Source organism: Panthera tigris, chromosome A2 (assembly GCF_018350195.1).
Source record: "Panthera tigris isolate Pti1 chromosome A2, P.tigris_Pti1_mat1.1, whole genome shotgun sequence".
In the NCBI taxonomy this organism is placed as follows: domain Eukaryota; kingdom Metazoa; phylum Chordata; class Mammalia; order Carnivora; family Felidae; genus Panthera; species Panthera tigris.
Genome location: NC_056661.1, coordinates 10,721,506 through 10,746,394, shown reverse-complemented (window position 1 = coordinate 10,746,394; position 24,889 = coordinate 10,721,506). Strand labels below are relative to the sequence as shown.

Genomic DNA, 24,889 nt, shown 5'->3' with positions numbered 1-24,889 from the left:
CATGAGTTTGAGTACTGCATCGGGCTCTATGCTGACAGCTCAGACCCTGGAGACTGCTTTGGACTCTGTGTCTTCCTTTTTCTCTGCCCCTCCCCCATTCATGATCTGTCTCTCTCTGTCTCTCAAAAATCAATAAACATTGAAAAAAAAGTAAAGAAAATCCTATAGACTCAATCCTTAAGAGCACACTCACAGTGATGAGCAATGAGTAATGTGTTGAATGGTTGAATCACTATATTGTACTGCACTATATTGTTTTGTGTGTTGATTTTCTGCCCCACACCAATAAACTTTATTGAATTGAAAACTACACTTATGGTAGACCTTTTGCAGAGGTGGACCCAATTCACCACTTATCTCTGTATCCGTGTACTTTGCAATGTGATTGGGAAGCTCCTCCCATTGAGAGGTGGGGTCGATTTCTCCACTTTCGAACCTGGACTGAATTTAGTATTTTATTTGCCTTGGCTAAGAGTGTATGGTGAAAACGACAGTGTGTCTGAAGGGTCCTTGGTGTGTTTCTGCTGCGCTCTTGGAACCCTGTCTCTGCCATGGAAACAAGTCCAAGCTAGCCTGCTGTAAGAAGAGAAATCACGTGGAGCAGAGCCCTGTTGCTCTAATGAAAGCCAGCCTAGACCAGCCTATCACCAGCAAGCCCCCATATGTGAGAACACAGCCAAGATTAACAGAGCTCCTCCAGCTGACCCACAGCCGACCACCACCTCATGAGGAGACCAACAGAGACCAAAAGACTTCCCCAACACAGACCCCCATGTGATGGATGGAGCTAGAATGTATTATGCTGACTGAAATAAGTCAGTAAGGACAAGAGTAAGATCATATGATTTCACTCCTGTGTGGAATTTAAGAAACAAAACACATGAACATAAGGGAGAGGGAAGAGAGGCAAACAAACCAGAAGAGGCTCTTAATGATAGAGAACAACCTCTGGGTTGACAGAGGGAGGTGGGTGAGAGATGGGCTAGATGGGTAATGGGTACTAAGGAGGGAACTTGTTGTGGTGAGCACTGGGTGTTGTATGTAAGTGATGAATCACTGAATTCTACTTCAGAACCAATAGTGCACTACATATTAACTAACTAAAACATATATTTAAAAATCTAAAAAAGATAAAAGATAAAAGATAAAAAGATAAAAATCTTCCACACTGCAAAGGAAACAGTCAACAAAACTAAAAGGTAACCAACGGAATGGGAAAAGATATTTGAAAATGACATGTCAGACAAAGGGCTAGTATCCAAAAGAGCTCACCAAACTCGACACCCGAAAAACAAATAACCCAGTGGATAAATGGTCACAAAACATGAATAGACACTTCTCTAAAGAAGACATCCGGATGGCCAATAGGCACATGAAAAGATGCTCAACGTCACTCCTCCTCAGGGAAATACTAATTAAAACCACACTGAGATACCATCTCATGCCAGTCAGAGTGCCTAAAATGAACAAACCAGGAGACTATAGATGCTGGTGAGGATGTGGAGGAACGGGAACCCTCTTGCACTGCCGGTGGGAATGCAAATTGGTGCAGCCGCTCTGGAAAACAGTGTGGAGGTTCCTCAAAAATTAAAAATAGATCTACCCTATGACCCAGCAATAGCACTGCTAGGAATTTACCCAAGGGATACGGGAGTACTGATGCATAGGGGCACTTGTACCCCAATGTTTATAGCAGCATTTTCAACAATAGCCAAATGATGGAAAGAGCCTAAATGTCCATCAACTGATGAATGGATAAAGAAATTGTTGTTTATATACACGATGGAATCCTACTTGGCAGTGCGAAAGAATGAAATATGGCCTTTTGCAGCAACGTGGATGGAACTAGAGAGTGTGATGCTAAGTGAAACAAGTCATACAGAGAAAGACAGATACCGTATGTTTTCACTCTTATGTGGATCCTGAGAAACTTAACAGAAGACCGTGGGGGAGGGGAAGGAAAAACAAACAAAAGGTTAGAGAGGGAGGGAGCCAAAACATGAGAGACTCTTGAAAACTGAGAACAAACTGAGGGTTGATGGGGGGTGGGAGGGAGGGGAGGGTGGGTGATGGGCATTGAGGAGGGCACCTGTTGGGATGAGCCCTGGGTGTTGTATGGAAACCAATTTGACAATAAATTTCATATTTAAAAAAATGTTTAAAGCATTATCTTAAAACATTTACTTTTGGCATGGCTTGTCATGCAGTAAGCATATAGCTTACTGACACAATAATCAATGTAAATAGTACTGAGAATATTAAGAATAACCTACTGCTGCTTCTTTTTTGGCATTTGTTCTGATATTTGAAGGGAGCATTCATAATGACCTGGTTAGTCACATTAATTTTAGGTAACTGTATTAAAAAGGTACTATCACTGAGTTTCTCTTCCAGGTAGAGATTGGAAAGACCTGTATGTTTTTGCACGGATAACTTGTAGGACTCTCAGGCACAAGTCTCCATTCCCAGAACATCACTGGGCATGAATTCAAGCTCTTGCCTGAGTCATCCTTTGATCATGAGGATTGAAGAGATTTTAGAGCATAAAAAAGTGAAAGAACGTAATGAGAGAGTGCATACACATATTGTTCACTCACTCTATCATTTTTAGGACATCATTTTTAAAGGGGGAGATATTAAGTTTAGGGCAATGGAAATCATAGTATTTGTAGGCAGCACTAGAAATTTTCAAATAGAAACAGCAGTATCATCCAATGAAATAGTATAAAATCTGCCACTAGATTCTTCACTCCAATTAATAAATCCCTTTAAACATGGACACCAAATATCCCACACCTCAATAAGTAGTTATACATCATCAAAAACAGATTTTGTGCAATAAAATACGGCGTGATTGAAAGTTTTATGTCATAATTTTTTTCAGGTCTTCTCGGATAGTAACCCCGTATTAGTCACTTGGTTTATGCAAATTTGTCTTTCTGTACTTTACACTTGGAGCAGAGCATGTTTTTCATAAGGAATTTTTGCCTTACTATTCTGTGCCAAGGATACTGTGGATGCTGAGCTGATAAGAGAACAGGATCCTAACGAGGATCCTAAAACCCCACGACTAGTGACAAAACAAACTAGTATGTTAATGTCTACATTATCAGGAAGAGCATTTAAGGTAGAATCTATAAAGGAATGGCAGACACAGAGTGAAAAAAAAAAAACCCTGTGATCTCACAATTTCCTCTACAATAAAATTATATACATGGCCTCAGTTGCCAAATGTAGTTTATTCCATAAAACTAGGACCGTTCCTCACTATATGAGGCAAATGGGAATTTCCCAATTGCTCTGATTCAAGGTGGGGACTAACTTTGGAAACTAGGGAGAAAAAAAGGAAAAACTATTGGGTATCAGGAGCAGAGAGTTAACCACAGGGACTTATTTAAATTCAATAAAGCAGTTGAACTTTAGAAAAACTGAAACTCTAGGCTATAAATAGAGGCATTAAGTTCTTCTTTCATGATCTGGTTAAAAAATCACAAATTCAGGCTATTAAGCATTAAGCCTGCAATGACTTGTACTTCTTAAGAAATGGCCTTTTTATGGCTTCCCTCTGAAAAATACATTTAGAGCCTCCTTTATGTCTCTGTTCCTCAGGCTGTAGATGAAGGGGTTCAGCATGGGCGTGACCACCGTGTACATCACCGAGGCTGCGGCACTTGAGAGTGAGCTCTGGGTAGCAGCAGAGCTGAGGTACACACCTAGGACTGTACAGTAAAATAAGGAGACAACTGACAGGTGAGACACACAGGTGGAAAATGCTTTGTACTTGCCCTGAGCTGATGAGATCCCACGTATGGAGGAAACTATCTTAGATTAAGAGTAAAGGACCCCAGCCAGGGGAGCACCACCCAACAGCACAGTTGTAAAACACGTTACCATGTCATTAAGAAAGGTGTCAGAACAGGCAAGTTGGATCATCTGATTGAGTTCACAGAAAAAGTGGGGGATTTCCATGCCTGTACAGAAGGACAGCTGCAACACCATTAAGGTTTGTAATAAGGAATTCAGGACACTCACGATCCAGGACACCAGAACCAGCAGCCCACAGAACTTGGGGTTCATGATAACTGTGTAGCACAGTGGGTGACAGATGGCTACAAAGCGGTCGTATGCCATCACAGTCAGGAGGAAATTGTCCAAAACTACAAAGAGTACGAAAAGTATATCTGCGTGATACAGCTTTCATAAGTTATGACCTTTCTCTGTGTTTGTATATTCACCAGCATCTTGGGGACTGTGGTGGAAGTGACACAGATGTCTACAAAGGACAGGTTGGCGAGGAAGAAGTACATGGGCGTGTGGAGGTGGGAGTCAGAGTTTACAGCCAGGATGATGAGCAGATTCCCAAGTATGGTGACCAAGTACATGGACAGGAACAGCCCAAAGAGGAAGGGTTGCAATTCTGGTTCCTCTGAAAGTCCCAGAAGAAGAAATTCTGAACTTCGTGTATCGTTGCCTAGTTCCATATAGTTGATGTGACTATCAAAATAAGAAGAACATGACACAATCATGCATTACTAACCTGGTTGGTACATTATTGTTTATATTCTGCACTCAAGAAATTAATTTTTTATATTTGTGTATGGAACATGATAAAAACACTAAAATGTGGGAATAGAAGGAACCTATCTCAACATAAAGCCATTAGTGAAAAACCCACACCAAGCATGATACTCAAGGGTGATACAGTATGCATTTTTCTCTATGATCAGGAATAAGGAAAGGGTGCCCACTTTAACATCTTCTACTCAACATAACACTGCAATTTCTGGCCAGAGCAGTTAAAGAGAGAAAATGTATCCAAACTGGAAAGAAGGAAAGAAATTTATGTATGTAGATGATGTGATCTTATATGTAGAAAATCCTAAAGATGCCACAAAAGGACTAATACCGCTAATAAATGAATTCAGCCAAGTAACTGGATACAAAGCCAACCCTCAAGAACTCAACTGCATTTTTATATACGAAGAATAAACAATCTGAAAACAAAATAAAATAATTCCATTTATGTGACAACAACACCCAGTGCTCATCCCAACAGGTGCCCTCCTCAATGCCCATCACCCACCCTCCCCTCTCTCCCACCGCCCATCAACCCTCAGTTTATTTTCAGTTTTTAAGAGTCTCTGATGGTTTCTCTCCCTCCCTCTCTGTAACTTTTTTTCCCTTCCCCTCCCCCACGGTCTTCTGTTAAGTTTCTCAGGATCCACATAAGAGTGAAAATATATGGTATTTGTCTTTCTCTGCATGACTTATTTCACTTAGCATAACACTCTCTGGTTCTATCCACATTGCTACAAAAGGCCATATTTCATTCTTTCTCATTGCCAAGTAGGATTCCATTGTGTATATAAACCACAATTTCTTTATCCATTTGTCAGTTGATGGACATTTAAGCCCTTTCCATAATTTGGCCATTGTTGAAGTACAGCTCTAAACATTGGGGTAAGTGCCCCTATGCATCAGCACTCCTGGATCCCTTGGGTAAATTCCTAGCAGTGATATTGCTGGGTCATAGGGTAGATCTATTTTTAATTTTTTGAGGAACCTCCACACTGTTTTCCACAGCGGCGGCACCAATTTGCATTCCCACCAACAGTGCAAGGGGGTTCCCGTTTCTCCACATCCTCGCCAGCATCTATAGTCTCCTGGTTTGTTCATTTTAGCCACTCTGACTGGCATGAGGTGATATCTCAGTGTGGTTTTAATTTGTATTTCCCTGAGGAGGAGTGACGTTGAGCATCTTTTCATGTGCCTGTTGGCCATCTGGATGGCTTCTTTAGAAAAGTGTCTATTCATGTCTTCTGCCCATTTCTTCACTGGGTTATTTGTTTTTCAGGTGTGGAGTTTGGTGAGTTCTTTATAGATTTTGGATACTAGCCCTTTGTCTGATATATCGTTTTCAAACATCTTTTCCCATTCCATCAGTTGCCTTTTAGTTTTGTTGATTGTTTCCTTTGCAGTCTTCTGTACTTCTTTAAAACTGTTGAGACCTCTCATTAAATTCTATTGCATGGATTTAAAAAACATTAATGTTTATTCATTTTTTGAGAGAGAGAGAGAGGGAGAGAGAGAGAGAGGAAGGCCAGAGACAGAGGGAGACATAGAATCAGAAGCAGGCTCCAGGCTCTGAGCCGTGTGCACAGAGCCTGATGCTTGGCATGAACCCAGGAATTGGGAGATCATGACCTGAACCAAAGATGGACACTCAACCAACTGAGACCCCCAGGGGCTCCCATTTCATGTATTTTTAGAAACATATAAATAATATAGCAAATTGAATACTTAATGTGGGATAGGAGACAGGGAGTAAATGTGAAATGCTTCTTCTGTGGGTTGAAAACAGGTACCTGTTAGAGTATCTGCTTTTGGAGGAAAATCATTGAACATGCCAGAATCTATAGATGAGTTTCCAGGGTTTTATGGCAATTCACCTTGGCAAGTGATCATATCTCTAAGAGCAGAGCCACCGGGAACCCTGTGTGATTAGCTTACAATAATCCACATTCAGTATGCAATCTGTAGTTTCCCCTCACACAGTCCTAACCATAAATTAAGTGTGAAGGTAACAGAAATTGCAGCTCCTGCTGTTTCAGGCCTTGATGGTGTCAACCTTGGTGATTCTCCCAAGGATGCATTATTACTTTTCTCTTAATATTTGGTAGGGGGCAGCACTGTCTTGTGATTTCCCTCAGCACCTCCTACCGTAATAGGCTCTTCACAGATCTCACGCACAATAAGGCTACTCTGCTTATTGCCACCTCCATCTTTTCTAATGTTGCACCCCAGGAATTAGCAGTGAGATCAGGATACACTTATGGACCTAACCTGTGCTGTGTGAGACAGAGTAAGACGAATGTCTCCTTATCACCTGATGCCAGAGTCCCCCACTTGGATTGTAGGCGATAATGGTAATTCCCTATTACCTGATTCACAGTTTTCCAGCTGAAAGTTCACAGGTCTTTTCAAACACTAGTAGGCAGATAAATGTTCATGGAATGATATCTCAAATGCACAGACAAAAAGAAACAGGGAAAGCAAGAAGAAAGGCAGAAAATAAAAACAAAGGAATAAGAAGAAAGCTTCTTTATAGCATTTGCCAATTTCCATGGTATAGTTGCTCTCATATTGCCCAATATCAAGGCGCCAATTTTGGTTCAGACCACGGTCCCCATGAACCATTATAAGCTAGCCAGCGCCATCATCTCAGAGCCTCTGGGTTGTGTTTGGAGGAAAATGTAAACATTTGTTGTCATTTTACAGCCTTCCATCAGGTGTAAATGGTCCCATCAATTGAGGATCTGGGTCAGTGAACAGTCTCAGGACTGATAGAGATTATGACCCCTTATTGTGGTGACTCAGGTCAATCTTGTCTTCATGATTATTAGAGGTGGATTTTTTTTTTTTAGTTACACAAATCAGATGTGCCCTTGGTGAGCTGCCCATCAATTCTGTCTCTTGGAGACACCCTGATGAATTTGTCATTTCTAAAAATCCCTGTGGCCTCACCAATTTGGATGAAAATAATGAACTCTTACATGCACTATGAATAGCATACCTCAAATGGTGTTGGACTGCTGCTGACATGGCCTCTGGCAGTTCAGGAGGGGCTGAAGTCAGGACAAAGGCATTTCAATTTCAGCATGTCCGTGGTAAGTCTGTCATATGGAGGGCAAGCTCTGTAGAGCTTGTGAGGGAAGACTTTAGGTGCTTCCCAAGGTAGTTCTCAATGACCTTATGAATTTTATGTCGTCTGAAACCTCAGTTTTGGTATACTTTGGGGTTGAGACATTGAATCACACAAGATAAACATATCACGATGCCCTTGTCTCCTTGTATTTTGGATTCCTTCCTCTACGTCATATTAAGCTATTTATGGCACTGAAATTCTTTTTTTTTTTTTTTAAGTTTATTCATTTACTTTGAGAGAGAGAAAGAAGTAGCTGGGTTGGGATAGGAAGAGGGAGAGTGAGAAAATCCTAAGCACGCTCCATACTGCCAGTGAAGAGCCCAATGTGGGGCTGGAACTCAGGAACCTGGCCTCAGGTCAGATCATGACCTGAGCCGAAATCTAGAGTCAGATGCCTAACCAACTGAACCACCAGGCACCCCTGAAATTCTTTTAGAACATGTCACTCTTTTAAAATTCTTTTTTGTTAGGGTAAAGTCTATATAAAATTTATTATTTTGAACACTTTGAGATATACTTATGTGGCATTAAGTATTTTCTCTCTGTTGAGCAACCACCACCTCTATCAATCTCCAGAACTTTCTCATTGTCTCAAACTGAACCTTTGTGCCCTTGAAATACTATATCCGCATTGCCCCTTAGCCCAGCCCCTGTCTCCCACCCTCCTACCTTCTCTCTCTAAAACCGAGTACTCTAGATACCTCACGTAGATGTCACTGTGTGAAACTGGTCCTTTTGTGTCTGGCTTCTGACTTAGCCTTGTGTTTGAGAGTTTCACCCATGTTGTAGACTATGCCAGAATTCCGTTCATTGTAAAGGCTGAATGCTGTCCCACTGTCTGCGTTCACGACACTTCGTTTATCTGTGAGTTTGTTGATGGACATTTGGGTTGTCTCCACATTTTCATTACTGTGAATAATCTGTTATGAAAACTGGTGTAGAAATATGTGTTTTGCTCCCTGCTTTACATTCTTTTGGGGTGTTTAAGTGGGTATATAAACAGAAGGAAAACTACTGCATCGAATGAAATTCTACATTTTATTCTCATCAGCAAAGCACAACGGAGTTCCAGTTTCTTCACCTCCTCACCAACACTCATTTTCTGTTTTGGTTTTACAACAGCCATCCTAGTGTGTGTGGCGTGGTATCACGCTATGGTTTTTATTTGCATTTCTGTAGTGATTAGTCATGTTGGGCATCGTTCATGTGCTAAGTAGCCATTGCTATAAATTCTTGAGTCCATTGCCTTTTTTTGTTTTTCAAAATTAGTTTTAGTTTTTTTATAAATGTATTTTTTATTTTTTAACTTTGTTTATTCTGAGAGAGAGAGAGAGAGAGAGAGAGAGAGATCACACGAGCATGAGGAGGGGAGGGGCAGAGAGAGAGAGGGAGAGAGAGAACCCCAAGCAGGCTCCATGCAGTCAGTGCAGAGCCAGACGTGGGGCTCGAACTCACAAACTGTGAGATCATGGCCGAGCTGAAACCAAGAGTCAGACACTTAACTGACAGAAGCAACCAGGCTCCCCATTAGTTTTACTTTTTTAAAAATTTATTTAAAAGTTTTAATTCCTATGTAGTTAACATACAGTGTAATATCAGTTTCAGGTGTATAAGGTAGTGCTTCAACACCTCCATGAAACACCCAGTGCTCATCACAGCAAATACACTGCTTGATCCCCATCACCTATTTCCCCCATCTCCTCCTTTCCCCTCTGGGAACCATAAGCTTCTCCTTGCTCTCTTTTCCTCTTGTACTCATTTGTTTTGTTTCTTAAATTCCGCATATGAATGAGGTCATGTGGTATTTGTCTTTCTCTACCTGACTTATTTTGCTCAACGTTATACTCACTGACTCCATCCAAGTTGTTGCGAATGGGAAGACATCATTCATTTTTATGGGTGAGTAGTATTCCATTGTACGTCTATACCAGATTTTTATCCATTCATCTTATCAATGGACACGTCGGCTGCTTCCATTATTTGGCTACTGTAAGTGATAGCGCTAAAAACATAGAAGTGCATTTATCCCTTCGAATGAGTGTTTTGTATTTTGGGGGGTAATGACCCAGTAGTGTGATTACTGGATTGTAGGGTACCTCTGTTGTTTTTCTTCCAAGATTTTATTTAAGTGCAAGTTAGTTACCGTAGAGTACACTATTAGTTTCTGGAGTAGAATTTAGTGATTCGTTGTCTGCATAGAATACACGGTGCTCATCGCAACAGGTGCCTCCCTTAATGCCCATCACCCATCTAGTCTCTCCCCCATCCACCTCTCTTCCAGCAACTCTCTTTTGTTCTCTGTGGTTAAGAGTCTCTTATGGTTTGCTGCTCTCTATGTTTTTATCTCATATTAGTTTTCTCTCCCTTTCCCTGTTTGTCTGTTCTGTTTCTTAAATTCCACATATAAATGATATCGTATGAAATTTGTCTTTCTCTGACTTATTTTGCGTGGCACAATACATGCTAGTTCCATCCATGTCATTTCAAATGGCAAGATTTCATTCTTTATGACGGTGAGGCAACAAATGCCCTTCTATTTTTCACTTTTTGAGGAATCTTCTTACTGTTTTCCACAGTAGCTGCAGCAGTTTGCCTTCCCACCATCAGTGCAAGAGGTTCCCCTTTCTCCACATCCTCATGGGCAGTATTTTTTTAAAATATATATTGTAAAAGTTTGTATTATGGAAGTATTGATTCACTGTATTGTACACCTGAAACTAATATGACACTGTGTGTTAACTAACAGGTATTTAAATAAGTTTTGCCTTAAAAAAAAAAGTTTAAAGAGAGAGAGCATGTAAGTGGGATAGAGGGGGGAGGGAGAGAGAGAATCCCAAGCAGGCTCCCTGCACAGCACAGAGCCTGACACAGGGCTCGATCCAAGAATCCTGGGTCGTGATCCAAGCCCAAATCTAGTGCAGACGTTCAACCGACTGAGACACCAATTTGCCCCAGCGCCACCTTTTTAAAATTGAGTTGGGTTTTTTTTTTCAAGAATTCTTGAAATTCTGTACACAGTTTGGATATTAATCTTTTATCAGGTGTGTGATTCAGCAATAATTTCTCCATTTTGCGGTTGCCTTTTCATTTGGAAATAGTGCCCTTCAGGCACAAATATTTTGATTTTGCTGACGTAATTGTTTCTCTAGCTGCCTGTGTCTTTGATGTTATATCCAAGAGATCTTTGTCAAATCCAGAGTCACAAAGATGTATCTGTATGTTTTCTTCTAAGTGTTTATTTACAGTTTTATATCTTATGTTTATTTTTTATTTTTTTAATATAATTTATTGTCAAATTGGTTTCCATACAACACCCGGTGCTCATCCAAGTGCCCTCCTCAATGCCCATCACCCACTTTCCCCTCTCCCCTACCCCCCATCAACCCTCAGTCCATTCTCAGTATCCAGGCCTCTTATGGTTTGCCTCGCTCCCTTTCTGTAACTTTTTTTTCCCTTCCCCTCCCCCATGGTCTTCTGTCAAGTTTCTCAAGATCTTATGTTCAGATCTGTGACCCATTTGGAGTCATGTTTGTAGATGTGGAAAGAAGGGTCACCTTCCTCATTTTGCACGTGGATATCCAGTTTTCCATCACATTTGCTTCAAAGGACTACCTATATACCATTGAAATATGCTGCAGTCTTGTCAAAAGTCATTTAGTAGTATGTATGAGGATTTATTTCTGGGCTGCCTCCTATTTCATTGAGTTATATATCTATTTTTCTTGTTGTTGTGAAAGCTGGTCATTTAAAAATTAAAATGTGGTAACTCCTCTGAGTATTATATTTTCTTCCTTACCCAACCATTATTTTTATTGACGTATACTTTACAGACAGAGCTATATGAATTTCAGATGCACAATGTAATGCATCAGCAATTCTATATAGTGTTCAGTGCTCATGGGGATAAGTGTACCCTTAATTCCTTTTATCTATCTCACCCAACTGTAGCCACCTTTTCTCTGACAACCACCAGTTTGTTCTCCGTGTTAAAAGTCTGGTTTTGTTGTTTCTCCTTTTTTCCATGTTTGCTCATTTGTTTTGTTTCTTACATTCCACACAGGAGTGAAATCAAATGGTGTTTGTCTTTCTCTGATGGACTCATTTCCCTGAGCACCATACCCTCTAGGTCCTTCCAAGTCGCAAACTGACATAATGCTTATTACTTTTTTGCTCTTCACTGGGGTCCATTGATTCCCTATTTTTCCATCTACACTTTTCTTAGGGTATTGTAGTAGCAACAGTCTCTGTCTAACATTGTTGCAGGATGAGTTTTTCACAGGGAGAGCTTGGTCCTGGACATCCCGTCATGAGATCTGCACTGACTTGCAGCTGTTTTCCTAAATACGTGTCAAGCTGAGAGCCAAAATATCAGCATCTCTGCTCTCTGAATGCTGTCTAACGGCTCAGGGTAATTTTTGACTTGTCATTCTTGCCTTCTGATTGTTGGTAGTAAGTGTGAAGTATTTCCCTCATTGGCTGCCGGCCTTCATCTTGGAGTGCCCTTACCACCTTCACCCACATGAAGACTCGGGACAATTAGTGGCTTGTTTGTGCTCCCTTCACCCATCTCTTCCGGAAGAGGTGACTATGTTGGTCTTCTCTTCGTCAGGTGTCAGTGCCTCTTCAACTTAGCACATTCATTTATCTTTTTTTCTCACTCTGTTGAGACTGTGAGCTCCTCAAGAGAAGAGACCATTTCTTACAACTTTCATCCTTCCCAGGATGTAGTTTAGTGCCTAGTGTAAAGCAACTGCTAATGAAGAGTTAGTAAGATGCTTAAGGAAGCAAATGGTTGAGTGATATTAAACAGACATTGCCCACAATGAAGGAGAAAGGAGAAGGAGGAGAAAAGGAGAGACACTGTGGAGGCCGGGAGTTCCACGATTGTGAGCTAACAGAATGTGTACAGATGGGAGAAAGAAAAGAGTCAAGGAACACAGAATTCTCTGAATAAAGAATTGTATACCTATGACGGGGTGCTCTGACTTATTGGCGAGAATGTCTAAAGACAGTGGATCTCCTTTTGAGATAAGAGAGTTTAATGGCATAAGAGACATTCAGGGAATTCCAGGCTGTGTTCCAACACTGGGATGAGTTTGCATTCTGTTTTTCTCTCCTAGCTCCAGAGACCCGAGGCTCATAAGGGAAAGAGAGACAAAAGATTATTTCTTTAATGAGACTCATGGGAGTTTACTCCCTGCAGGTATAGAAATTGAAAATGCCTTTGCCGCACCCAGGAAGTCGACTCCTGTAATCTCTGATGATATGAGCACATAGCCGTGTTCTAGAGCCTTCACGAGTGGGGCCATGTCTCTTCCCTTCCTGGGGACATAACTTCCAACCACATCACTCATCCATGGGAGAGACTGGGTCATTGATCTCCCGCTGTTCTGTGCTAACATCTGGGTGAGTCAGGGCATCTTTAGAAGGACTGCGTAAATGTGTTATGGTGGGAGGGACCCGTTGTATCTGTAGTTACTTTGGGGACATCAACAGGGACAATGAGTTAAGGAGAATTTTGATGCCAAGTCCTGCCCATTAAGGCTTTGATTCTGGAGGGCAACTCTGGATACACTAGACCATCTCTCCCTGATCTGGCTCCTCCATAACACATGTCCTCCCCCTAACGTTGTCTCTTTATTTTATTTGTAATTGTTTTCATGAAAGACCACTCTTTCACAGGAGTCAGTGAAGGCTTTGCGTAGAAGCTTATAGGTGCTGAGCCTTAAAGGGTTGTTGGGGATTTTTCATGGAGACAAGGGAGGTGAGAAGTCCAGGAAGAAAGAGCAGAGAAGGAAATTTAGAGATTAAATAGAGTGGGAGTTGGGCTGCTGGAATTAGAAATACTTCTTACTGTCTAACCAACAGTCAGGAGCAGGTCTGCAAAGTGAACCCAAATGAACCTGGCTGGGTAGGCAATAGTCAGATTAAGAGACAATCTTACATTTTGGCTACAAGGTCGAAATTGAAATCTGAAATTGTGAAGTGTCAGTGCCGTTTTTATGTCAGGGGACAGCTATGACAAGGTCTTGTCTATGGAAAAACGACCCAGGTTATTGTGAGGAAGAAACTATTGCTGCATTCAGAGTGGGAGAGTGTTATTGAGGGATAGAAACAGCACCAGGCACAGAACGGGTCTCGGAGGGGTGGAAATCGTGAATCCAGAAATTCAGATGAATTTTTTCATTCATTCTTAAATGTTTACTAGAAACAATGCAGATACCGTATAGTCATCATTTCATTGAAACATTTCAAAAACTGTACGTGGTATGATTATTTAATGTTACTGATGGGAAGAGTTCCTGACAGCAGCGACACTGGTCATACAGGGCACCTATGAGACTCTTTGGGACAATCTCAGAACACGGTGTTTCCAAAGATTTTTTAAATTCAATAATAATTTTAACTTTAATCGGCTTTCATATTTGAACAGTGCTACATTTACAAAACAAACTTGCTGTGATTTTTCAGACGGTTCTCATCAGCTCCTTTCCAGTTTCTCCTGTTATGAACACATCCTCTCTCTTACACATGTTACTTTTAATCGTCCTATCCGTTGACCTTCCACATGCAGTGACTTTTTCCTCAGTCTTCCTTTGTTCTTGAAGCAATTGATAGTGCTAAGAGTACTGGTCAGGCATTCCGTAAGTCTTTTGGACTTGCCTTATTATTCTTTCTTTTCATGAGAAGACTGGGACGTGGATGTTGGACAAGAAGACTAGAGAGGGAAAGAGGCATGTTCATTTCCTGACATCAAGGGTACACGTTATCAGCATGACTATTTCTCATTGGTGTTGATATCGATGTCCTGGCTGACACGGGATTTGTCAGATTTGCCTTTCCCCTTTCTTTCCATCCTGTCCTCCTGTAGGAAATTTCTACGCACAACCCCATCTTTAAGTAGTGGTAGTTATCGCACACCTCCTTAAGTGTAGAATATTTCTGTAAATCATTGGTTTTCTTCTATGCTCAAGATTGTGTCTTCCATATTTTTTTCAATTATTTACATTATATACTCTGTGTTATACCCCAATACTACTTTATTTTGTTGCTCACATGGTTTCAGCTGTGGCAATGGAGAGCTCCTTCAGTTACTGATATGTCCCTTTGGCATGTCTCCATCATTCTGGCTTTTGGGGGGTAGCATTTCATTACTGTCTTACAGGAAAAGACGCTTCAGCTTCACCTTCAGCTTACTGTACTTTCCTCCAGAGCTCTACAGTCAGTCATTTCTGCAAGGAGCCCTGTTTTATTTTGTTGGATCATGGGATGAGGTTCAAGAGATTGGTACCTGCTGTGCTTGTCGCTACCGGGGTCTCCATATCCCCTCAACTGACCTGGCAAAGACACATGAGTGTTTACTACTCTGTGTATATGCAGACATCCATACATGTGTCTATATGTAACCCTCTGTATTTTTATATGAGCTGAAGCAGTTCATACTGATGGCTCCAAAACTAATTTATCACCAAAGGATCATAAGAGCTACACCACCTTGCTTACATGTAAAATGACACAACAAATGTGATACCTCATTCCCACCATTTACTATCCATTTCCTTATATGTTCAATTTCAGTTCACATGTGCAGGAGTATCAGCATTGCTAACAATAACTTCTGGATACACTTTAACAAGTATGGTGCTGGAGACCCATGGGGGAGGGGACGGAAAAAAAAGAGGTTAGAGTGGGAGAGAGCCAAAGCATAAGAGACTCTTAAAAGCTGAGAACAAACCGAGGGTTGATGGGGGGTGGGAGGGAGGGGAGGGTGGGTGATGGGTATTGAGGAGGGCACCTTTGGGGATGAGCACTGGGTGTTGTATGGAAACCAATTTGACCATAAATTTCATAAGTTAAAAAAAAAAACAAGTATGGTGCAGCACCTGTGTGCAATTTCTTTCAAGTCCAGTTTTACACTCTTCTCTTTTCCCAGATCTTGCCTCTCTTCACGTTTTTTTGCTTCACATTTTTTGTTTCACTGAGAATGTGTCATGCAATTGTAATACAGTTAGATTGTTTATTTTCACTTGGTGCACTCCATTCTAGGATTCCATCGGCCCCCTGAGTTTTATGTTTGCATTGACTTATATTCCGCAACTTTACTGAATTCGTTTATTACTCTAACAGTTGTTCTGGTTTTTAATGTCTTTTTTTAGTAACACCACCTTTTGTGAAGAGGAATCATATTACTTCTTCCATTCTGATTTTGATGCCTTTTATTTCCTTCTTTCCTTTCTTTTCTTTTTTCTTTTTTTGGCTAGTTGCTCTGTCTGGAACAGGCAATGCCACGTTGTGTAAAAGGTATGAAAACAAACATGCTCGTCTTGCCTTATCTTAGGGGTCGCTCTCAGTGTTTCACTATTGAGAATGATTTTAGAGGTGGGTTTTCATATGACCTATTTTGTGTTGTGGAAGCTTCCTTCCATTCTTAGTTTTTGAATGCTGTTACTATTAAGGAGCGCTCCACTTTTATTTTACCATCATTTTATTTTACCATCAGTTTTATTTACCATCAGTTGATATAATCATGTGCTTTTGTCCTTCATTCTGTTAACGTGTTGTACTGCACTGAAGGAGAGTTATTAATTAAACCATCCTTGCCTTCCAAGTATAAATCCCACTTGGTCATAATGCAAAATCCATTCCTACACTATGATCAAAAGCCTGCTACGCTTAAATAAGTTCTCATCAATATTTCATGGGAATATTGCTCTGTAGTCTTTTCTTGCAATGGCTTTTCATGGCTTTGGTATCAGTGCAATGCTGACCTGATAGAATAAAGTATGAAATATTTCCCTTTGAAGACTTTGAGAAAGACTGATGTTAATTCTTTTAATTCTGTGTGGTTCTAGTGGTCCTTAGCCATGACTAGTACATTGGAATGCCTACATTACAAAGTGCAATTCTCCTAGGAGAAAGGAGCTCTTTGACTTATGGTGTAGCCTGTCCTCTGCTTTCTAAAAAGATGTGCTTCAGCTACAAGAGTATACGGTACCACAATAATGGAGAACTCTGTCTCTCTCCCTACCCACACTCATGTGTGTGTGTGTGTGTGTGTGTGTGTGTGTGTGTGTGTAGTGCAAAGAAAATTTATTAGTGAAGTACACACCCATAAAGCATTTATAGAAAGATGAAGCTGTCTTATGCAATAGAAAATGCAGCAATTAGACCAACTGGACCCAGAGTAAAGGTAGAGAGAAAGATAGAGAATTATGCAGGAATGAATTATGTTCCATTTGTATACATTACATAAAATGTATCCTGTTGTAGACAGACATCATATATAACATATACATATAAAAATGATGGTGAACTGTGGTGTCCATTGCCTTAGAATGTTTCCACAGATGCAGAAGGCTTTGAGCTCTTCTCTCTGTTATTTGCATCCAACTCCTACTCCTGTTGTGTTACCTGCTCTGCTCACAACATTCTTTTTGATGTTGCCTGATGCTTTCATGTGAGCTCTTGATTCAAGTTCTTTCCACATGCGATTTCTCTGCCTTAAGTGTTTTTTTTTTTCAAAGATATCTGCACGGTTCATATATTTCTTAGTTTTCCAGCTCAGAAGCTCCTGATCGCACATGATACAAAGGCAGGTTTCCCTTCCACTTAGGAAAACGTTGTCCTGAATTATTTTACCAGTTACTTGTAACCACCACTTGAAACGTCATTTATTACTTTATTAATATTCTATTCCTCCTGTGAGACACACACATCTTAGACTCAGTCTTGTTAAGGTAAAACACACATCACTACTTTTTGCTATGCTTTCAACAACACTTGTCACAATATAATTTGTAAATTTTGTTGGGTCAAAAAAAAAAGGTCTCAGGAAATTTATGGAGGAGAACATTGCTTTGAATAATTGTTTTGATTCAGAACAAGAATTGCAAACAGTTTCAGACTCATGGAAAACATGGAACATTCAGATTCTCTGAAATTTTCTGGTACCTATTCAAGAATGGTAGGGAGTGTATAATAATTAATGGGTGAAGTATGTTGAAAACACAGCATTTCTTTCGATTCTGTGATCACTGCCTGTGCCTTTACAATGCTCTTGTCTCTGTTCCAGCTGTTTTCACCAGACACATGGAAGGAAGAAATCAAACCTGTGTTACAGAATTTATCCTCTTGGGACTCTCAGATGAGGGGGAGCTGCAGTCACTTCTCTTTTGGGTGTTCCTGTCCATGTACCTGGTCACCTTCACTGGGAACCTGCTCATGATCCTGGCCATCATCACAGACTCCCGCCTCCACACGCCTATGTACTTCTTCCTCTCCAACCTGTGCTTTTCAGACATCTGTTTCACCTCCACCACCGTCCCAAAGATGCTGCTGAACATCCAGACGCAGAGCAAAGTGATCACCTACGAAGGCTGCCTCAGCCAGATGTACTTTTTCATGCTTTTTGGAGTATTAGACACCTTCCTCTTGACCGTGATGGCCTATGACCGGTTTGTAGCCATCTGTCACCCACTGCACTACATGGTCATCATGAATCCCAAGTTCTGTGGCATCCTGCTCTTGGTATCCTGGGTATTGAGTATTTTTAACGCTCTATTACATGACTTACTGATTTTGCGACTCTCTTTTTGCACAGATCTGGAAATCCTTCACTTTTTCTGTGAACTTAATCAGGTGATCCAACTTGCTTGCTCTGATACCTTCCTCAATGACCTGATGATCTATCTCACAAGTGGACTTCTGGGTGTTGTCCCACTCACTGGCATCCTTTCCTCTTACTCTAGAATTGTCACTTCCATTTTGAGAATTTCATCAGTGAGGGGCAAGTATAAAGCATTTTCCACGTGTGGGTCTCACCTCTTAGTGGTCTCTTTGTTCTATGGCACATGCCTTGGGGTGTATCTGAGTTCTGCTGCTGCACAAAACTCCAGGACAAGTGCCATAGCCTCAGTCATGTACACGGTGGTGACACCCATGCTGAACCCCTTCATCTATGGCCTGAGGAACAGAGACATCAAGCAAGCCCTGGGAAAGCCCTTTAGCAGAGGGACGTTCTCAGCATATAAGATGCTTTGTTTCAGGATAAAGACTTGAGTAACAGGGCTCCAAACCCTCGAAAACCTAGATCATGATATTTGTATCAGTTCATAGATTGACAAACTGCAGTCTATCTTTTTACAGTATTTGATTGATAGAAGTTTTTCATACATTACGAGCAACTATTTCTTCTGTCATTTTTAGTGTTTATTTGTTTATTTTGAGAAAGAGAGCAGGAATGGGTGTGGAGGGACAGAGGGGTTGAAGGAATATCCCAAGCCACATCTATCCTATCAGCACAGAGCCTGAAGTGGGCTCAATGCCACAATTTGTAAGATCTTGACCTGAACCAAATCAAGAGTTGGACACTTAACTGACTGAGCCACCCACGCACCCCTGCCATAAAATATTTAATAAAGGAAATTGGGTGCATCTTAAATGACAGGAAAAGGCAAAGGAATGAGGGTATGCTGTTATTCCTGCCAGGGGAAGGCATCTACCCCCTTAGATTATCTGCTTTAGGAAAAAGGAAATTTGTTATACCCAAGTCATACCAAGTATGAAAGTTTATGTTAACCACTCTAGGAAAAGGTCATATCTGGAACTGGAATCAACATGAAATTAACTCTATAACAACTCATATTTAGTCTGCAAGATCTAATTTTCTTCAACACAGTTGAAAACAGAAGTTCATTGAGGATAAAAATAGAAATCACAACCCATGATTCTTCAATTACTTTGTCACTGATCTACGTGATTCCCCCCGGCAGGCATTACTGGATTTCTACTAATGTTTTGATAGGCGGGACCATCCTCAGGATATATTCCTTGTCAGTTCCTACCATAATAGTCCTCATTTATAGATCACAAAAGCAAGGTGGGTATTCTGTCAGTGGCCAACTTTGTCATTTCTAAATATGCATCTCAGAAAGTGGGTATGAATAACAGAATAAATCTGTGGACTTGCCATGGTCTTTGTGAGACAGAGTAAGTGAACTCCTTCATTCACCACGCAACCTTTATGCCACCACTTTGATTGGGAAGCTGCAATGGCATTTTGCTTTAGTGTTAGAGCCAGAATCCAGTTTTCAAAAAAAAATGATCTTAGTATTTTCCTTTTTACCCCATTCACTCTTTTCCAGGTAGAAGGCCACAGGTCTTTTGAATTCTAGCATTTTGGTCAATGTTAACTCTTGCTAAGAAAAAAAAGAGAGAGAATGCACAGAAGGGAGGGAGAAACAAAGGAGTGATGGAAGAAGGGAATAAAGAAAAATAGAAAGAATGAAAGAATGAGAAACAAGTGGAAGCCAATTTCTATGGAATACATAGTCCCTCTATGACCATTAAGTGAACAATGTGCTGTCACTAAGGCAGGAGCAGAATGGCAGTGTCGTACAGCTGGCATTCATGAAACATTAGGAACCTGCTGCTTCACGTCACTGCCTTTGGGTAAGGTTAGGAGGAAAATGTTGATCATAATGCATGGCGGTTTTAGAAGTCCATCCTCAGCAGGGGTGGGGCCTGGGTCACTGAAAAGTCTCAGGTCTGACAATCAAGTGAGAGATTGTGACTCTTCATTTGGGTGACTCATGTCAAACCTCCTCAACTCGGAACTAGAGTTGTTTTTCTTTTAAGTTTATTTATTTATTTTGAGAGAGACAGAGAAACCTGCAGTTTCACTGCCAGTGCAGAGCATGACTTGGGGCTCGAGCCCATGAACCATGAGATCATGACCTGAGCCAAAATCAAGAGTCTGCCGCTTAACTGACTGAGCCACCCAGGCACCCCGAACTAGAGTTTTTATATGTACATAGATTGTTAGGTCTTTGAAAATTCTATTTTATGCATCCAAATAGCATGATCAATCGCCTTTTCCAAAGATCCCGGTGGCTTAATGTGTTGGCAAGAATAAGCTGGCTGTCCTGCTTATCACATTAATGCCTCTGATGGCCACGTGAGTCACATATGGTGTTCGCAGTTCCGGACCACATTCTGTCTCCTGGGGTCAGAAGGAACTCATGTCAACTTCAGCAGCTCCCATCTTAGCTCTATCATACGTGGAAAACCACTACACAGCCGCTGTACTCCTCACAAATTCTTTTCTCAATCTCTTGGTGAATGTAATGACCTTTGAATTCATCTGGAGTGATATTTGGGTAGCGAGTGATTGTGCAAACATGAGAGATCTAATGCCACATTCCTGTTGGCTTGTACCTTGCTTTCCTTGTTATATATAGCTCTATATAGCGGTACATAGTTCTCTCTCTCTCTCTCTCTCTCTCTCTCTATCTATCTATATATAGATAGATAGATTAGATAACTAGATTATCTAATTTGTTGGCGTACAATGTTTCATAACATTCTCTTATGTTCATTTTTGTATGGTCCACACTAATGTCCACACTTTTATCTCTTACTTCAGTAACTTATGTCTACTCTCTTCACTTCATTTCAGTTTATCTTAACTTCTGTTATTTTTATTATTGTTCTCAACAAACCAACTTTTCATTTCATTGATTTTCTTTCTTGTTTTACTGGTTTATATTTTTATTATCACAAATCTTTATTATTTCCTATATGCATACACATATATACTGTATAATAACATACTAGGACCCTGAACTGCTTTTAGAACAGGCCATCACTGAATCCACACTTCAGTCAACTAAGCGATAAAAATATATTTAAATATGCTCATTTGTTCAAGCTGCCATATGGACCTGGGTTTCTGATAATCACTCCATCAAAATATTTGGTTTGCTCAAAAATTCCTTTCCATATTCCATCAAGCATGATCAGTAGAATTCATTCTGTTGTGCATTCATTACATTTTTATTAAAGAATTAGAAAAATCTCACAACTACTTGGATACCTTAATTTCCATCATATATATATATATATATATATATATATATATATATATATATATATACAAATGTTTATTTATTTTTGAGAGAGAGAGGGAGAGAGCAGGGGAGGGGCAGAGAGACAGGGAGACACAGAATCTGAAGCAGGCTCCAGGCTCTGAGCTGTCAGCACAGAGCCCAATGGGGGGCTCAAACTCATGAACCACGAGATCATGACTTGAGCCTAAACTGGACAGTTAGCCAGTTGAGCCAGCCAGGTGCCCCTTAATTTAATTTTATCTAAACTTTGCATTTACCTCTGTGGTGTCCTGAGATCCGACGTCAGATGTTGGTTCAGGGAAGAGGAAAAGGAATGGACATGACAAGAATCGGCAGGCATCCCCTTGCAAGGTGAATGTGTTTTAGGTGAAGTGATTACAAAGCTTTTAGACAAGGTACCGTGTGGCTCATCAGACAGGTCAAGATGTGCTGTGTGGGCCAAACTGAAGCCTCTGTGTAGTGGGACAAATTAGAGTATTTGAATTTACCCAAATCCTAGATTCTTTCTACTCATTATTGTTCTCAACTGCCTCTTTACAAATGATGCCTTGAATTTTATAAAAGATATTTAGCAGGCTATGAATTCAGCTTATTTTGTAGCACATCCATATATGAGATCTGACTTTGTTTTTGTTCCATTCCCATACTGAGATACAGCTTTGAGAGATCAGAGATTTGATTTATGCAGTTCTGTATATGTCCTGATTATTGTATTCTAAATAATCTGAGGATCTAAAACCCCTATCTTTGTCATGTCTTTCTGTAGCCTCTCCAGTGCAATTGAAAGCACTCAGCACACTCCCAACTTTATTCCTTTTCATGGCTGGATAACATCCCATGTATGGATAGACTACCGTTTGTTTATTCATTCATCATTTGATGACCATGTGGGTAGTAACCATCTGTTGGCTACTGCCGATCTTTTCCCCACGTAACTACTTTACATTCCAATCAGCAATGCATGAGGCTCCCAATTTCTCCACATCCTTGTAAACATTTCTCATATTCCATTTGAAAAATAGTAGCCTTCCTATGAGTGTGATTTGGTATCTCACGGTTGTGAGTTGTAGTTCCTTAATGACTGTTGATGTTGAACACGTGCCTCTTGACCCCTTGTATGTCCTCCTTGGGGAAATGTCTACTTAGGTCTTTTGTCCGTTTTCAAATTGGGCTGTTACTTCTGTTGTTGAGTTTTTGTACTTGTTACATATTCCTGATATTCAACTCTTACGAAATGTATAATTTGCAAACACACTATGCTCTCCTATGGGTTGTATTTCTGCTCTCTTCATAGTGTCTAATGATACTCTAAAGGGTTCAATGTGGTCCCATTTTCTTTTCTTTTTCTTTTGTTGTTTGTGCTTTTGGTGTCATATTTAAGAAATCAGTGTCAAAATTCCCCTTGGTCACAGTGTAGGATCCTTTTAACATGTTCCTGGATTCCATTCGCTACTAGTTTGTAGATTTTTTCAGCTACACTCATAAGAACACTGGACTGTAATTTACATTTCTTGTTTTCTTCGGTTAGGTGTCAGGGCGGTCATGGTATCATCAAACATGTTTTGGAAGAGTTTGAGAAAGTTCAGTATAAATTAAGGTTTGATAGGATTAACCAATGAAGCCATCAGATCCTGGACTTTCCTCTGTTGGAAAGGTTTTTTTTTTTTTTAAAATTATTATTATTGTTCTAATATCCTTATTTGTTATAGAACTATTCAGATTTTTCACTTCTACTTGAGCCACTTTGTTAGTGTATTTCTAGGAATGCATCCATTCAACTAGATTATCTAATTTGTTGGTGTACAATGTTTCATAACATTCTCTTATGTTCATTTTCTTATGGTCCATACTAATGTCCACACTTTTGTCTCTTACTTCAGTAACTTATGTCTACTCTCTTCCCTTCATTTCAGTTTATCTTAACTTTTGTCATTTTTATCAATGTTCTCAACAAACCAACGTTTCTTTTCATTGATTTTCTTTCTTGTTTTACTGGTCTATATTTTTATTATCATGAATCTTTATTATTTCCTTAGGTAGCTTGGAGTTGAGTTTGCTATTATTATTCTTATTAATTATTTCTTTAAGGTGTAAAATTAGCATATTGATTTGAAGTCTTTCTTTTTTTTTTTTAAGATGTAGACATTTATAGCTATAAGCTTACCCTCTGATCATTGCTTTTGCCAAACTCATAAGTTCTGGAAGGTTGCATTCTTGTTTTTGTTCTTTTTTTAAAAATTAATGTTTATTTTTGAGAGAGAGAGAGACAGAGCACGAGTGTGGAGGAGCAGAGAGAGAGGGTGACATAGAATCCAAAGCAGACTCCAGGCTCTGAGCTGTCCACACAGAGTCCAGCATGGGCTGGAACCCGCCACTGTGGAAAAGAGTATGGAGATTCCTCAAAAGTATAAATAGAGCTTCTCTACAATCCCATAAATGCACTATCAGCTTATTACCCCCCAAAATACAAAATCACGAATTAAAAGGGATACATACCCCTTTGTTTAGAGTAGCATCATTTACAATAACCAAATTGTGGGAACAGCCAAAGTGTCCACCAATAGATGAATGAATAAAGAAGATGTGGGACATACACACACACAATGACATATTATTCATCCAATGAAAGGGAATGAAATCTTGCCACTTGCAACAACACTGATGGAGCTAAAGTGTATTATGCTAAGCAAAAGAAGTCAGTCAGGGAAAGATGAATGCCATATGACTTCACTCCTGTGTGGAATTTAAGAAAGAATACAAACGAGCAGAGGATAAAAAAAAGAGAAGCAAACCAAACATCAGACTCTTAACCACAGAGAACAAACTGATGGTTACCAAAGGGGAGGCGTGGGGGAGGATTGTGATGCGGACTAAGGAGTGCAGTTGTGATGAGCACCAGGCATGGTATGGAAGGGTTGAATCACTGTGTTGTACACCTGAAAGTGAGGTTACACTGCATGCTAACTATACGGGAATTAAAATGTAAACATAAATTTTAAAACAAAATTAATGATAAAAAAAGAACAGGCAATGGACTCAAACAGGCATTTCTCCAAAGACTATATAAGAATGGCTACTGCGCATGGGAAAGATGTACAACAGGACTAATCAAGAGGGAAATGCAAATCAAAACCACAACGTGATACCACGTCACACACACTAGGATGGCTATTTAATTTTTTTTAATATATGAAATTTATTGTCAAATTGATTTCCATACAACAGCCAGTGCTCATCCAAAAGATGCCTTCTTCAACGCCCATCACCTACCCTCCCC

General features: G+C 40.2%; 2 protein-coding genes across 2 annotated transcripts; one reads left to right on the top strand and one right to left on the bottom strand.

Moving 5' to 3' along the window:
* Positions 1 to 3,552: 3,552 nt before the first annotated feature.
* Positions 3,553 to 4,502, bottom strand: LOC102963435 (olfactory receptor-like protein OLF4). Its single transcript, XM_015542963.2, is given in 2 exon segments — positions 3,553 to 4,175; positions 4,178 to 4,502. Coding segments are annotated over 2 exon segments (927 nt in total). The 5' UTR covers positions 4,482 to 4,502.
* A 13,292-nt stretch (positions 4,503 to 17,794) lies between these two features.
* LOC102957289 (olfactory receptor 7A10-like) lies at positions 17,795 to 18,879 on the top strand. Its single transcript, XM_042977307.1, has one exon. The coding sequence runs from the start codon at positions 17,795 to 17,797 to the stop codon at positions 18,761 to 18,763; it is 969 nt and encodes a 322-aa protein (XP_042833241.1). The 3' UTR covers positions 18,764 to 18,879.
* Positions 18,880 to 24,889: the final 6,010 nt, after the last annotated feature.

What these genes read in the sequence shown, in the direction of transcription:
- LOC102957289 (XM_042977307.1), top strand. Translation starts at nt 17,795, where the DNA reads ATGGAAGGAAGAAATCAAACCTGTGTTACAGAATTTATCCTCTTGGGA.